General features: G+C 41.8%; 1 protein-coding gene across 1 annotated transcript in view; it reads right to left on the bottom strand.

Moving 5' to 3' along the window:
- PALMD (palmdelphin) overlaps window positions 1–14,014 on the bottom strand; it is a 66,497-nt gene that overhangs the window by 32,321 nt on the left and 20,162 nt on the right. Inside the window, exon 3 of the mRNA XM_068169194.1 lies at window positions 3,389–3,434. Coding sequence (XP_068025295.1) covers window positions 3,389–3,434 — 46 coding nt within the window. The remainder of the gene's footprint in view (window positions 1–3,388; window positions 3,435–14,014) is intronic.

The raw sequence follows: 14,014 nt of genomic DNA, 5'->3' as shown, positions 1-14,014 counted from the left end.
TTGTGTTTACAGATTGTTCCAATTCTTTAGGAAACTACTCCTCCTCTTTACTGAAAGTTCTGGGTAAGGTTCTTAGTTGGAGAATGAACTTTCACTTGGTGTAGGCTGTTAAGAAATATTCCAAGTCAATTGAAATATTCTTTTTCTATCAGTGTGTATTAAAAGTTTGGGCAGTGCGAAATGAGAATTGCTACAGAGAAATACTATGCAGAAAGAAAAGTGTAAAGGCACAGATAACTGCATTTTATAATAAGGAACTATTCACTAATGAAACTTTTGCCTCTTTATTTTGTTAGAGGTATGAATTTCTTTTGCATCCATTTTTTTTCTCTCTTAAAGTTGTTTGGTTTTCGTGTTCTAGCACGTTTTAATTTCACTGGTTGGTAATAAGCATCCATTATACAATTATCCAGATTAAACAGGTTGAAATAGATTGCCTTTTATATACCTAGGCAAAGAAAGCTGAAAGTCTAATGCCAGAAGCTAAAATCAAGGAAGATGTATGAAGAACCTTTTTGAGTCTTGTGTTGCCAGAACAGTCCTTGAAACCTGTTAGGACACTTCCTACAGTGTATTCTGCTATACTTTGTCTGCAAATCACCTCTTGCTGTACAGACTTTTGACTGTAGAGCTAATGAATAAGTGTTTATTCTGAAGTGCCTAAGGGATCCATACTTCTACTAAACTTCCCACTGTGCCCCTGTAGCTAATCAGGTTGCTTGGAAGGAGTCCTCCAATCTTCTGATGCTCTTGTTAATGTGGGCGAGATGCACCTTCATCCCTTCCTCTCTGTTGTGCATCAGTGCAAGATGAAACTTGAGCCTTGGTCCTGATTTTCACTCCTAGTGAAAAAGTAGGAATCTTTCCTGACTTTTGAGGCTAGACAAAAGTTGTGTTCTAAACTGGATCTATCTGAAGGAAAGGGAAACATCTTAGGAGCTGTGTCTTGCTAGGTATCTTGTATGTGTTTTAAGATACGACAACCTCTCTAACAAAATGGATGCATTTGATTTTACTTGTGGTGCTCTGTACACACCAGCAGTAGGTGGAAGCTAAGTAACAGAGAAAAAACACAGAGTTGTGGGAGCACCACAACCTTAATAATAGGGTTTTTGGTTTTGCTTTGTTATACAGAGGAGATATGAGATGAATTTGGAAACCCTTAGCGGTTCTGTGAAGGCCAGAGGCTCTAAGGGAGCCAGGAGTCTGGCAATCAGAACAAGTCAGGTTTTAGTGCAAGGGCAGTTGTTTACTGCTCTGAGTGCCCCTTTCATGTCCTCTCTTAGATCCTTTCTGACATGCACAGCACTTGAAATTCCCAGGTGTGTTGCTTTGGGTAAGCGCTGAGTAGCTTACAGTTGTAATCCTAGTGTGTTTTCTTAAATAACTTGTACTGCAGATTCATAAACCTAGTGATAACTTCCTCTTATTTAGTCATCTCCATTTCTGCAGAGTGCTGTAACAAATACAGTGGTTCAATGAAACTCTCTCAGGTGATGGAAGTAGAGAGCATACAGCTTGTTTATGCAACAAGTGCAATAAATGAAGTCATGGCCAGACTCCAATTATGATTCCCTATATCCTGTAACACAACACGCTGGAGGCTGTCACAGTTCTTTCTCAAAACCCTTCTCTAGCATTCATCTGGAGGCAAAGAAGAAGCTAGAGGATGCTAACCCATGTTATGTTCATAGGAGTCCTTATCAGGCAAGCGTGCTGCCCCACTCCTCATGCTGGATACAGATTCACAGACTACATTGGATTGGAAGGGACCCTCAAAGGTCATCTTGTCGAACTCCTCTCCAGTCAGCAGGGACACTTCCAACTAGCTCAAGCTGCCCAGGGCCACATTTAGTTTGATCTTGAATGCCCCCAGGGATGGGGCCTCAACCACATCCCTGGGCAGCCTGTTCCAGCATTTTACCACTCTCATTGCAAAGAATTTGCTCCTTATGTCCAACCTAAATCTACCCTGCTCCCATTTCAAAACATTGTCCTATTGGCACAGGCCCTTTTAAACAGTCCTTCCCCAGCCATCCTGTAGGCCCCCTTTAGATACTGAGGTGTAGCTCTAAGGTCTCCCACACCAGGAAGTATAAAACATTGCCAGGCCCTGACTTTTCTCTGGAGCACCAAAGCATGCCTTTTGAGATTGCACACCAGAGACAAAGTCCAGGTTATGGGTCTGACTCAAACACCACGACAGTTAAACAAACAAGCAAGCTCTGAAGGCTGTGGAACGTTTTGAATAACCCTGTTAGAGGCTTGAGTCACGTCTCAAGCAGCCATGAGAAATGGGCCTGCTGGCTTTTTATCGAGCGTCGTACTTAAACCCCAACCAAACTAAACTCAGCCTGGTCAGCTCCCATAGATTTCCAGTTATGCCTTCTCACACTTATTTTAGTTTCATTAAGTGCCCACCCTTTAGCCAGCAGTGCTTGCTTCATAAGTAACCTCTCTTGCTAAGACTGAAAAATAGCTTTGCTTCCATTATTTGATTTTTAAGATTGCCTATGACAGTAAGTGACCCTTCTGCAGTTTCCCTTTCATCCCAGAGGGCCAAATTTTATTTAATTCTTTTGTAACTGAACAGGTTTCAGTGGAGATAAATCAGAAGAGGATTTGGCTTTGTCCATTCTTGCTATCAGGATATATTCCTTTAAACATATAGCTCAGTAATTCCTTTAAGAGACGCATCTTTGGAGTCAGATTTCCCCTTAGAAGAGAAACTGAAAATGTTTTCTGCTGTCTTCAGTATAAACTTCAATCTTAAAAAAAAAAATAAATAAAGATTTATTTATTTGATGTTATTATTTTACTCTTTTTTTTTTTTTTTCCTCTCTCTGAAAATTGGACAGGTAAGAATTTGCTTTATCCAAGCCTGTCCTCTTTTTCCTCTTCAGAGAGCAGTATTTATGATAGATCATCACTAATTCAGAAATTGGATTTAATTCCACAAAGCAAAAGGAAAAAAATAAATCTTTCATCTCTCAGTTTTTGTTGTGAAATAGGAGAATTGATTTGTTCTGGAATTCTCGAGCTGCCTTTTGACCTGCTGTCCTTCAGGCAAACATTCAGCTGTGATGACAGTGATCTGTATTTTAGACTGTCCAGTAGTGATTTGCACATAAACCTTCACTGCTTTGAATTTAATTTTCAGGTAAAATACAACCCCTAATAAAATCAGTACAGGCTACTTTCCTGACTTAAAGTGATAGTTTATGAATCAGAACAACAACAAAAAAAGTAACAATTTGAAGCAGATATAAGTCTCTTTCTGACCCAGACTAAATCATTACTCAGAAAACACACAGTAGCACTTTAACACAATACTACTTGTAAGCATTTAATTATTTTTATAGTGAGTTAAAACTATCAGCACACTTACTGTTATGGCCTGGAATCTTTCTTTCAGCAATTCAGCTTCCTCCATTCTAGAAATCAAAAACAGACAAGTAGTGAAGGAAAACAGAAAGGGACCATAAGCAAAAAGCCTTCTAGTGGGGCTACAAAAAAAGCTGAGGTGATTTGATCCAATTCCAGAGCGGAGAGAAGGCAGAAATTTTGACTTGTCAGGAGAGTCTCTGAACAGATGAGCAGATCAGTCCAGACAGACACATGTAATGAGGGTGTGTAGAAGAGGCAGACGTGGAGAGTGCTGGCATGAGTTGACTGACAAGTTGGAACAGAGGAGCACAAGCCCTTTTCCTTCAGGAGCTGCCAACTCTTTGTTTTAATGTGCTCGGTTAGCGTGCCATTTCTTCTTTAACTCCTCAATGCCCAAATCTGAATCTCCCAGGACCCTGGCAAAAGTAAACTTGGATTGTGTTCCTATTTCTCTTTCTTCCTTTTGTGTATGCTTCTGGTTATGAAGAGGTTTTGAAAATGTTTTAAGCATTCCTATTGCTCAAGAAACTTACTTCACCTGTGTGTTTTAACCTGTTGTGAGCATTGCAGATGACATAGGGGTTTTATTGTTGTTTGGTTGTTTGCTTTTAATGGCAGTTTTAATTTAGTTTCCTAGGTTAAATTCTTAGAGAAGAATTGTACTGATAGTGGGAAGAACTGTATTGATAGTGGGAAGAACGTTTTGGAACTTCTAACCTGAATGAAAATAAACTTGAAGCAGTCAGGTCTGCCATTGAATGCAAGTGTTAATCTGTGCAATTACTCGTCAGCTATCTTGGACTCAGGGAAAGCTTTGTCCCAGTAAGGATTTCAGGATCATCATTTCAGTGTTACCAAGATGAGTCTCATGCTGGATTTCCATTCAGCTGACTTGAAGGATTTTTTTTTCTTTGCTGTGGGCTTCTGCTGAAAACAGCATTATGCTCCTGAAGGGACGGCGTACATTTTGACCTTTCCAGTTACATGAGTGGGAGTCAGCCTTCCAAAATCAATCTAGGAAAGTTGCAAAAACAAGTGGAAGGGCATCTCATAAAATCCAGTTATGGGGGGAAAAAAAATTAAAAGGGCAAAAAGATGGAGTGTGCATCTGGAATCCCTTTGTACCCTTGGTATCAGATAACTTAGGTCTTTGTAAGGACAGCCACAGGACAGTGTTGTTTGCTGGTTCTCCTGCTAATTCATCAAAATGACTAAACTCAGCAGGATTTGGGCAGGGGTTTTAGTTACGTGTTAGTACAGTGTCCTGAACCTTGGTAACAAATCAGCCTCACTGTTAGTAAATTCTAAGGTGTGATGCAATTGAGCACTTGGTGGTGAAGTTACCTCTTCACAATTCAATATGAATCAATATTCAATTGCAGTTTCCACCTTTCTGGTATGTTGTTACTCATCCATATCCACATGTAGACTATTCCTCTCCACACCTGGGATGGAGGATGCATGAATATTTTGTTTGTACTGCCAGGGTTTTATTCAAACTTGCAAGGCCCCTGTGTTTTATTCTTCACTGGAGATTATTTGGGTTTAATATTAATATATGCCTCATTTGGACAGCATCTGAAAATTAAAAGACTTGCCACATGAAAGCAAATGTGAAGTTCAAAGGCAAGTGTACTGAGGTATATCAAGAGACAGATGGGAATTGAAGTGTGTTCAGCTTATGGACTGGAGAGTAAGTTCAGGCAACCCACTGAATGGAATAACTTCTTTCTGCAGAAGCCAGTGGAGAAAGCCTTTGTTTAAACTTTCATAAGTTAGTATAGCCTGCCTCATTATACTTTGTATAAAACCAATCCACCAAACTTATTTAGTCAGTCTTCTAGTCTTCTAGACTGTGAAGTTCATCTTCAAATTTAGGTGCCTGCATAGACTTCAAAATGTTCAACAATATTTTAAGTAGCAAATTATTACATCAGAAACAAAGAAGCCTGTTTGAGGCCATGATCACAGGATGTTAGGGGTTGGAAGGGACCTCTGGAGATCATCGAGTCCAACCCCCCTGCCAGAGCAGGGCCACATAACCGAGATCTGTACTCTGATATATAAATGATTTCAGTGAGTGGAGAAAGGAAATCAGTTTATCAAGTTCAAATTAGAACGTGGGATGGCGTTGCTTTGAATCTTTATGGTCTAAAATGTTTGAATGTTATGCTCCAACACCATTTAAATGCTTAAAAAAACCTTATTTGGGGATGCTACAGACCAGAAAAATACTTAATGTAGCTTTTCCTAATCTAAGCCCTCAGTAAACTGAAGTAACCTGACAAGAGTTTCTGAAATGCTGCTTCCCGATATTAAGTATTTAAAGCCTGATTTACATGATTTAAACAGTGTAAAATGTTTATACCACCTTCCTAGGCAGTTATTTATTGGTCAGTCAATAGGCTGTTTTCCAGTTCTCTTAATCCTATTCTGCACGGGATTTATGTGCAAAGGAAGAAATCGACCAGCTGTCATTTTGTCTGCCCCTTAAGTCTGCTTCACCAATAGGAGTCTGTCTGTGGGGTTGTAGGTTAGATCAGTGAATCTGAACAGCTGTGGGCTCAGTCTGCAGGATTCTTGGAACACGGCTTTTCAGAACTTGCCTGCCAGAAATACACCCAGATGCAAATATTTACCCATGTTTCTGTAACCAGCAACTGGTTTCTGGTTTCTGTGGGGGTTTTATTTTGTGGAGCAGATTCTCTGAGTTATGCAAAAGGTGTTTGTTGCATCACATGATGAGTCACACAGGTTGGAGTTGGTTTTTTTTTTGCTTCACTTCTTCCTTTGTTCATTTCTATTTTGCACTGGGTACCTAATGTAGGAGTAATAACGAGAATCTAAAGCCCAAAGTGAAAGAGTTGCATTATGAATGCTTGCAGAAAAGCGGATGGGAATTTAGAAGAATGGAGTGTCCTGAGCCAGTATCTGGAAGGAGTACCACAGAAGCACTTTCACAGCTAGAAATTCAGGTTCTGATGTCTGTTTCTAGAGCAGAGTGAGTACTGGCACAGAGAAATCCTGTCTTCAGACCCATAGCAGCTATCCCTGACCGTACTCTACAAATGAAACCATCCTCAGTTCTGCTCTTACTGACCGCACTGTAATTTCTTGCAAAACAAATCACTAACCAAAGCTACAGTGAGTTATAGATCCTTGTAGTTACAAACAGCTGCTTCTGAGAAGAATCATCTCATTAAAGGTAGGGATCAAGAAGCTTTCGCTTTTTAAAAGAGTGAGACTGAAATGAATGGAGTCGATCAGATTTGTGACCAACTGACAACATAGCCTCTGCTTTCTGGAAAGGGAGGTTACTCCCTTCATGAATTACCATTTTGTCACCTTAACTAATCTGATTCTTTTGCTTCAAGGTGAGCTGTCTTCTGTAGCTGTTTGAAACAGGAAAAGGGCATTTTGGACCCGATAGCAAAGTGAACTTTGTATTTTTACAGTGGGCTAATTTACTGCCACGATGCATCTCTCTGTGTGTAGCCTTGAATCTCTGACAGGAGAGGAATGGAGAGGAGATAAATTTAATTGAAGGTCCCTCAGTGAAAATGTCTGCTGCAGCTTCCTGTCAACTCACCCAAAGGTCTTGTGTCTGAGATGCCTCAGCTGGCTGGGAAATGGTCTCTTCTCCAGCAAGAACCAACAAGCCAACAAGAAACAGAAAACTGGAGATCTAAACACTTCCATTATTTCCAGATGAAGTGTGTACAAATAGACAACTAAAGTCCTTTGAGCAATCCCAAAACTTTTCTTTGGAGACACACTTCTCTAGCTGTATGTTATTGCCCCAAAGGAACAAGGTTTGTTTGTCTCACTCAGAGGCTGGCTTCCACCATTAGTCTTGCAAAGTAGTTCCAGCAGTTTCAGTCAACAATGCATTAATATTACACAATTAGCAGCAAACAGCTTTTGTCTAGGATACATCCAGTTAAAGAACTCTTCTGGCTTTATCACGATGCTATTTTTGTTTTGGGTTGGTTTGTTATTTGTTAAAAAGCTTAAGATAGCTATGCTTCTTAGTGATACAAAAGTTAGCTCTCAGTAAATGAAAGGCATGAAGTCACAGGCTCACAGGATGTTAGGGGTTGGAAGGCGTCTCTGGAGATCTTCAAGTCCAATCCCCCTGCCAAAGCAGGACCACAGAATCTAGCACAGGTCACACAGGAACACATCCAGACAGGGCTGGAAAGTCTCCACAGAAGGAGACTCCACAACCTCTCTGGGCAGCCTGTTCCAGTGCTCTGTGACCCTGACACTGAAGAAATTCCTCATGTTGAGAGGGAACCTCACATGCTGTAGCTTCCATCCATTGCCCCTTGTCCTATCACAGGCACAAGTGAGCAGAGGCTGTCCCTTTTTTCCTGACTCCCATCCCTCAGATATTTATAGACATTGATTGGATCCCATCTCAGTCTTCTCCTCTCCAGTCAAGGGAAAGAATACTAGGGAAAGGCAGCATCTATTGCATTAAATTTGTTTCATCTTAGCTTATTATTTAAAATGATAAATACCATCCTTATATATCTATTAAGTCATAAATTCCAAGCTAAACTGGAAGGTGGATATATATACACACAAATATATATTTTTATATATAAAATAATTATTACTAATTAGTAATCCTAATTACTAATTACTAATTGGGTACTGGTAGATGTTTAACATTGCATCTAAGGGTATGTACAACTGCTGGAGTAGTCATGCCCCTGGCAGAGTTTCTTGTTCTAATTTTTCCCCCCCTTCTGTGGCTCATACATTTACAGCTTTCTAGCCTCTTAAGTTTTTGTTGGTCACAAAATTTTTAATCTAATGAACTGTTTAGCTTGTGGGATTCATAGTATCAGTCAGGGTTGGAAGGGACCACAGGGATCATCTAGTTCCAACCCCCCTGCCATGGGCAGGGACACCCCACACTACATCAGGCTGGACAGAGCCTTGTCCAGCCTGGTCTTAAACACCTCCAGGGATGGGGCCTCGACCACCTCCCTGGACAACCCATTCCAGGGCTTCACCACTCTCATGGGGAAGAACCTCCTCCTCACATCCAGCCTGAATCTCCCCACCTCCAGCTTCATTCCATTCCCCCTACTCCTATCACTACCTGATATCCTGAGAAGACCTTCCCCAGCCTTCCTGTAGCCCCCTTCAGATACTGGAAGGCCACAATGAGGTCACCTCAGAGCCTTCTCTTCTCCAGACTGAACAGCCCCAACTCCTTCAGTCTGTCCTCACAGGAGAGGAGCTCCAGCCCTCTGCTCATCCTTGCAGCCCTTCTCTGGACACATTCCAGCACCTCCAGATCCCTCTTCTAATAGGGGCTCCAGAACTGGAGGCAGTACTCCAGGTGGGGTCTCACCAGGGCTGAGTAGAGGGGGAGAATCACCTCCCTCGACCTGCTGGCCACACTTCTCCTGATGCAGCCCAGGATCTGATTGGCTTTGCGGGCTGCAAGTGCACACTGAGAGCTCATGTTGAGCTTCTTGTCTGACGCTTCTTAGGTGAATAAAATGTGAGATACTGTCTTTCATCGATTAGTGTCTAAATTATATTAGCTAATATGCTTAAAGACTTGTGGTAAATTAGGGGGAGGGAAAATGTCTCATGTCCCTCCATCAAAATATGATTAGAAGAAATGATTTTAAATTGGGTACACTTTAAAGTTCTTAGAGGAAGTTCTTAGAGGAAGTTCTTTACAAAACCTGTGCCAGTTCTGAGGAGTGATTAAAATTCATTCCCTATTAGGTAGGTCTTTCAACATGATGAATTTTTTGGGTCTTCTCCCTGAAACAAAACAATATCTGAGTATCTCAGTTAGACAGTTTTCTGAAGCTAAACTTTCCTTTCTCCATTTGTTGGAGTAGGCACACCCCCTGAATCTCTGGGAGGAAAAGCCTTTTGAACTATTTTGTTTCTGTTGGTACAACTCCCTTCCTGTGGCTATTCATAACTATGAATATAATAACTCTTAAAAAATTACCAGATTGAAGAAATAGCGATTGGACATTGCCTTCATTTTTCCCCCCTAAAGTACTCATTATTTTAATCATCTTTGACAATAAATCTTCTTGTCAGGTATCTTTCGATATTGTAGAGAAGTTTCACAGTGCAGCACAGGCTCCAATGTCTCTTCTGTGGTAGGTGTGTATCACATACACAGTGGAGACAAGCCATGGCTGCTGTTCTGCTAAGGACAGATCATCTTGCCCTTGTTGTCTAAAATCACACAGTGAACTTTGGCAAAGTCTACTAATTAATTATTTTTAGCAGTTAAACATGAGTTTTACAGCCTTTTTACATGCTTCCCAGACACTTGTCAGTTCTTGGCCTCATGTATTTTGGAAATGTTTTATGAAACTCTGAATGAAGGAGATTTCTTTTTTTTCCAAAGCAGATTTAACAAACTTTTGGTTGTGCCTCATTTATAAATCACACTTCAGTGAATAGTTTAAGTGTAATTACTGTGGTGGTAGCAAGCATGAGATTCTCGAACAGGTTCAAACCCCTAGATAAGTGATAGGATTGTGTTTGCTGGGGGATTGTTGTGTTTGTTTGTTTGGGTTTTATTAAAACAAAACAAAGAACTGCAACTAGTCTCAAACACTCAGGATCAGAGGTTTAAACTTGTTGCAGCTGAATGCAACTTGAATGCACTGCTTGTAACCCAGCATTTTCCAGCTGCTGCAGATAGACACTTCTAAGAATAGTGTAGTGTTTTAAATCCTACCCAGCCAACTGTGTGGGGAATTTTTAGCAGGGCTCTGAGAAGCAGCTTTTGTTGTATAGTTTGGTTGTGTTTCATTAAGTGAAACCAAATATCCCATAAGCAGGGCCAAAGGCTGTGGAATGTAGCAAACCCCACATGAGTACTGTGCTGTCCATACCAAGATAAACTGTATGACATATTCTTCTGATTCTTCTTTTCTGGTGCTGTTGGAGAACACAAAAAGAACAGTAGTGGTGTTTGGGTCTAATAGGCCTCAGTAGGACTGCAGGACCAAATTAAGGCCTTGCTGATGTTTTTTGTGAATGCTTAGTATCAAGTATGCTTTCTCTGAGCACAAGGGTTGCTGGTGGAAGCCTTGAAAATATGGATGATCTGGTCTGGGAGACAGAGCTTAAGTGAGAACTCCTTAGGTGAAAACGATTCTTCTGGAGCTGACAGGGAGTGCAGGGACAAGACTGGAGGCAGTGAAGCCATTCAGCAAGTTCCCCTAATGACCAGCCTCTTGTTGGCAGACTGAAGAATGGGAGCTTGTGTAGGTTACATCAGTTGATTCCTATCTCCTGAGTGCTCCCCCTGCTCCCAGTGAAGCTGCCTGACCAGCCTATGCCTGTAGCAAGGTCTACCCTGTGCACTGCAGCTCAGGTGTTCTGCAAGATGGGATGGACCTTATCTGATAGCTCTCAGCAGAACAAAGTGAAATGAATGACTGCTTCCTCCACCCACACTTCCAGTCACATTTTCCAGCCACATTCCTTCCTGTGCCTACTCTGTGAACCAGTTGAATTTGCTACTGTTTCAGGAAAACAATTAACCCCTCCCTCTACAATCAAATCTAACCCCCCAAATATGTGAGTGTCTGCTATGACAGTGAGATGAACAGGCTCATTGGGAAAGAGATGGAGGAAACGTGACTCTTCTAGCAGGATTGAACACCTCAAGTATTGCGTTCAGGTTTGGGCACCTCAATACAAGAGAGATGTGGAGGTGCTGGAGCCAGTGCAGAGGAGGCCAAGGAAGCTGGGGAAGGGCCTGGGGAATAAATCTGATGAATAGTGACTGAAGGAGCTGTGGCAGCTTAGTTTGAAAAAGAGGAGGCTGAGGGGGGACCTCACGACACTCTACAACTGCCTGAAAGGATGTTGTGGAGAGGCTGATGCTGGTCTCTTCTCACAGGTAATTAATGATAGAACAAGAAAGAATGGCCTCAAGCTATGACTGGGTAGGTTTAGACCGGACAGTAGGAAGAATTTTTTTCCCATCAAGAGTGGTCAAGCATCGGAATGTGCTGCCCAGGGAGGTGGTGGAGTCACCAACCCTGGATGTGTTTAAAGGTGGTTTGGATGTGTGCTTGGGGCTATGGTTTAGGGGTGACTCTTCTAGAGTAGGGTTCTTGGTTGGACTTGGTGATCCTGAGGGTCTTTTCCAACCTGAGTGTTTCTGTGATTCTGTGAGTTACTATGTGAACTCAGCCATCTTGCAGGCCTCAGGTTTACCTTCCTGCAGTGGTCCGGGGAGCACGAGAGAGACCTTTTGCTGATGCGGATAACGGACACGTATACTGAGCTGTTTATCTGATACTTGAAGCTGCCATGACAACACCATGACCTCAGACTCTGGCAATCCTTCCTGTGCTTCCACAGAGTCAGTATTCTGCACTGGGGGTGGATTAGAAAATATCCCACGTACAATTTTGCTTTGCGTAAGCCTCTCCAAGTCTTAATGGAAAAAAATACATGATAGGATTATGCAAAACTTTATTGTTAGGAGAGCTGATAAGATTGTTTGTGGTAGATAACACCTTGCAAACACAGGCCTGTTTTCTTCAGTGAAGAAGACCTTGGGGGTTTTTTTGGTTGGTTGGTTGGGTTTGTTTTTCTTTCTTTGTTAGGAGTTTGCTGTTTGGAAGCAGTAGCTGAGAAAAACCTCTCCACTTGTCAGTCGTTCACGCTGTTAATTTCAGCTGTCCCCTGTTTGTTTTCAGTGCCGGGTAGGTCATCTGAATAACAGGGGGGACTTTAACTGAAGGGCTGAAGCCTGCTGAGTGGAGTGCCAAGCAATGCAGTGCAAGCAGCTGAAGCTGAACAGTCATCTGGATGCCTGTGAGAGTATGTCACCAACTTGTATCTTAAAACAGATTCAGCTATTTCATTCCTGCCTCTCGCAGCACTGTATATTTACTTAACCCCTTTACCTTAATGTGGTGATTATTAACTAGGAGCAAAACCCCCCATGCTATAATATGGTTTCCTTTATTTTTCTTTTAAGATTTTATTTAACTGTCAGGCTTTGAGACTTGTTTCATAGTTATATCTCCTCACCAGAAAGGCAATATTATCTTTCTTCTTTTCACCTGAATCTGAAGTGGGTCCTATGAATGATCTGACCTATGAATGATAAGACCAGGCTGGATGAGGCTCTGTCCAGCCTGATCTAGTGTGGGGTGTCCCTGCCCATGGCAGGGGGGTTGGAACTAGATGATCCTTGTGGTCCCTTCCAACCCTGACTGATACTATGATACTATATTATTCTGTTTGCTTTGCATTCACTTAGGGAGAACTTTGAACTGATGTAATGGCTGGGGCACTAAGAAGAGCTGTCCTGCTTCTCTCTGTTCTCGATGTGTGTTTTCCACATCTTACTTGGCTGTCTGCTCACGAAGTCCACTTGCTAAGATGCCAGAAAACTAACCAAGCAAAGAGGTGACTATTGCTGAGCTAATGAGTCAAACCATTACCCAGAGAGGATGAGAGTCAAAATATGTTAGAGGAAGAGGACAGAGGGTGGAACCATGACTGCTGGAAAAACCAAAGAAGGGAGAAAGAGCAGGGGAAGAGGAGGGAGGAATAGGAAGGGAGGGAGCTGATGGTAAGCTGTTACATAAACTAAATCATGAAATGCACCTTTGCAGACTATTTAATACAATGTGGGGAAACTTCTTTCTCCTGCCTGAAGGCTTAATAGCCCTTCTAAATGCTGTTGGCAGATCAAAGGTCAATAGCTTATTACCATAGGTAAGGCAAAAATCTGGCTGCAAGTTGTCTGAAAGAATAGTTTGGTAATTAAAAATAAAGTTCTGTTCTTGTCATATCTTCTCAGATGTGAAGAAGGCCTTTCCCCAGAGACATCAGGAAAGCCAATTTGCAGCTCCTGGTACTGCTTAGTTAGATGTAATTTCTGAGGAGTGTCTTTGGCCTAGCAAGCAGGATGCTTGGTTGGGTGGGAGATCCATTATGGTCTTTACAGACTTCTGGGTGTCCAAACACACCTGGAGACTGACAGCCTGGAAAGGCTGAAGCTGGACACTATTTTAACTACCTGTTTTATCAGACCCATTTGAAATTTGAAAGTACGACCTTTGCATTCAGCATGTAGGTGTAATGACTTTTTGAGAAAGGTTTTGATGCCTACTGTTGATCTGGAAAAGGGGGTTGTCAGGCAGCTCTGCATTTCACAAACTGTTATAATGGCTTGCTGTGAAAGGGGATCTGGCTGTATTTCAGCCTTGCAGCTGATGTAGTCAGAAGCCTTAAAGAAGCTGGTTCTTGGGGTCTGGAGCAGAAACTTCATCCATATTTCTTGCTTATTCACTGGATTGGACACAATTTTGATGTTGGAAGGAAAAGTCAGGTGTGCTTCAGTTGTTCAAGGGAACTGCAAACATCCTTTAATTTAGTTGGTCTGTTCTCTTATTTTGTCTAATGCAGCTCAGGACAACAATCAGAAACGATTATCTCAAGGCTGCTGAGTGCTTGTATGACAGCTTTTATAGTCTCAGTTTTCAGTGGACTGCTGGCAATGGCAGAAGAAAGGAGGAATGAGTAACACACAGAGTAAGCTGTCCTCTTAATGAAGGAACAGCATCACTTCAGGGTAAGTATCAACATCTTTTCA

The sequence above is a fragment of the Melanerpes formicivorus genome, unplaced genomic scaffold, assembly GCF_026170545.1.
Source record: "Melanerpes formicivorus ecotype bairdi unplaced genomic scaffold, bMelFor1.0.p_v2 SCAF_169, whole genome shotgun sequence".
NCBI lineage: Eukaryota > Metazoa > Chordata > Aves > Piciformes > Picidae > Melanerpes > Melanerpes formicivorus.
The sequence above is the reverse complement of the archived record's forward strand: the minus strand, read 5'-3'. Positions and strand labels throughout refer to the sequence as shown.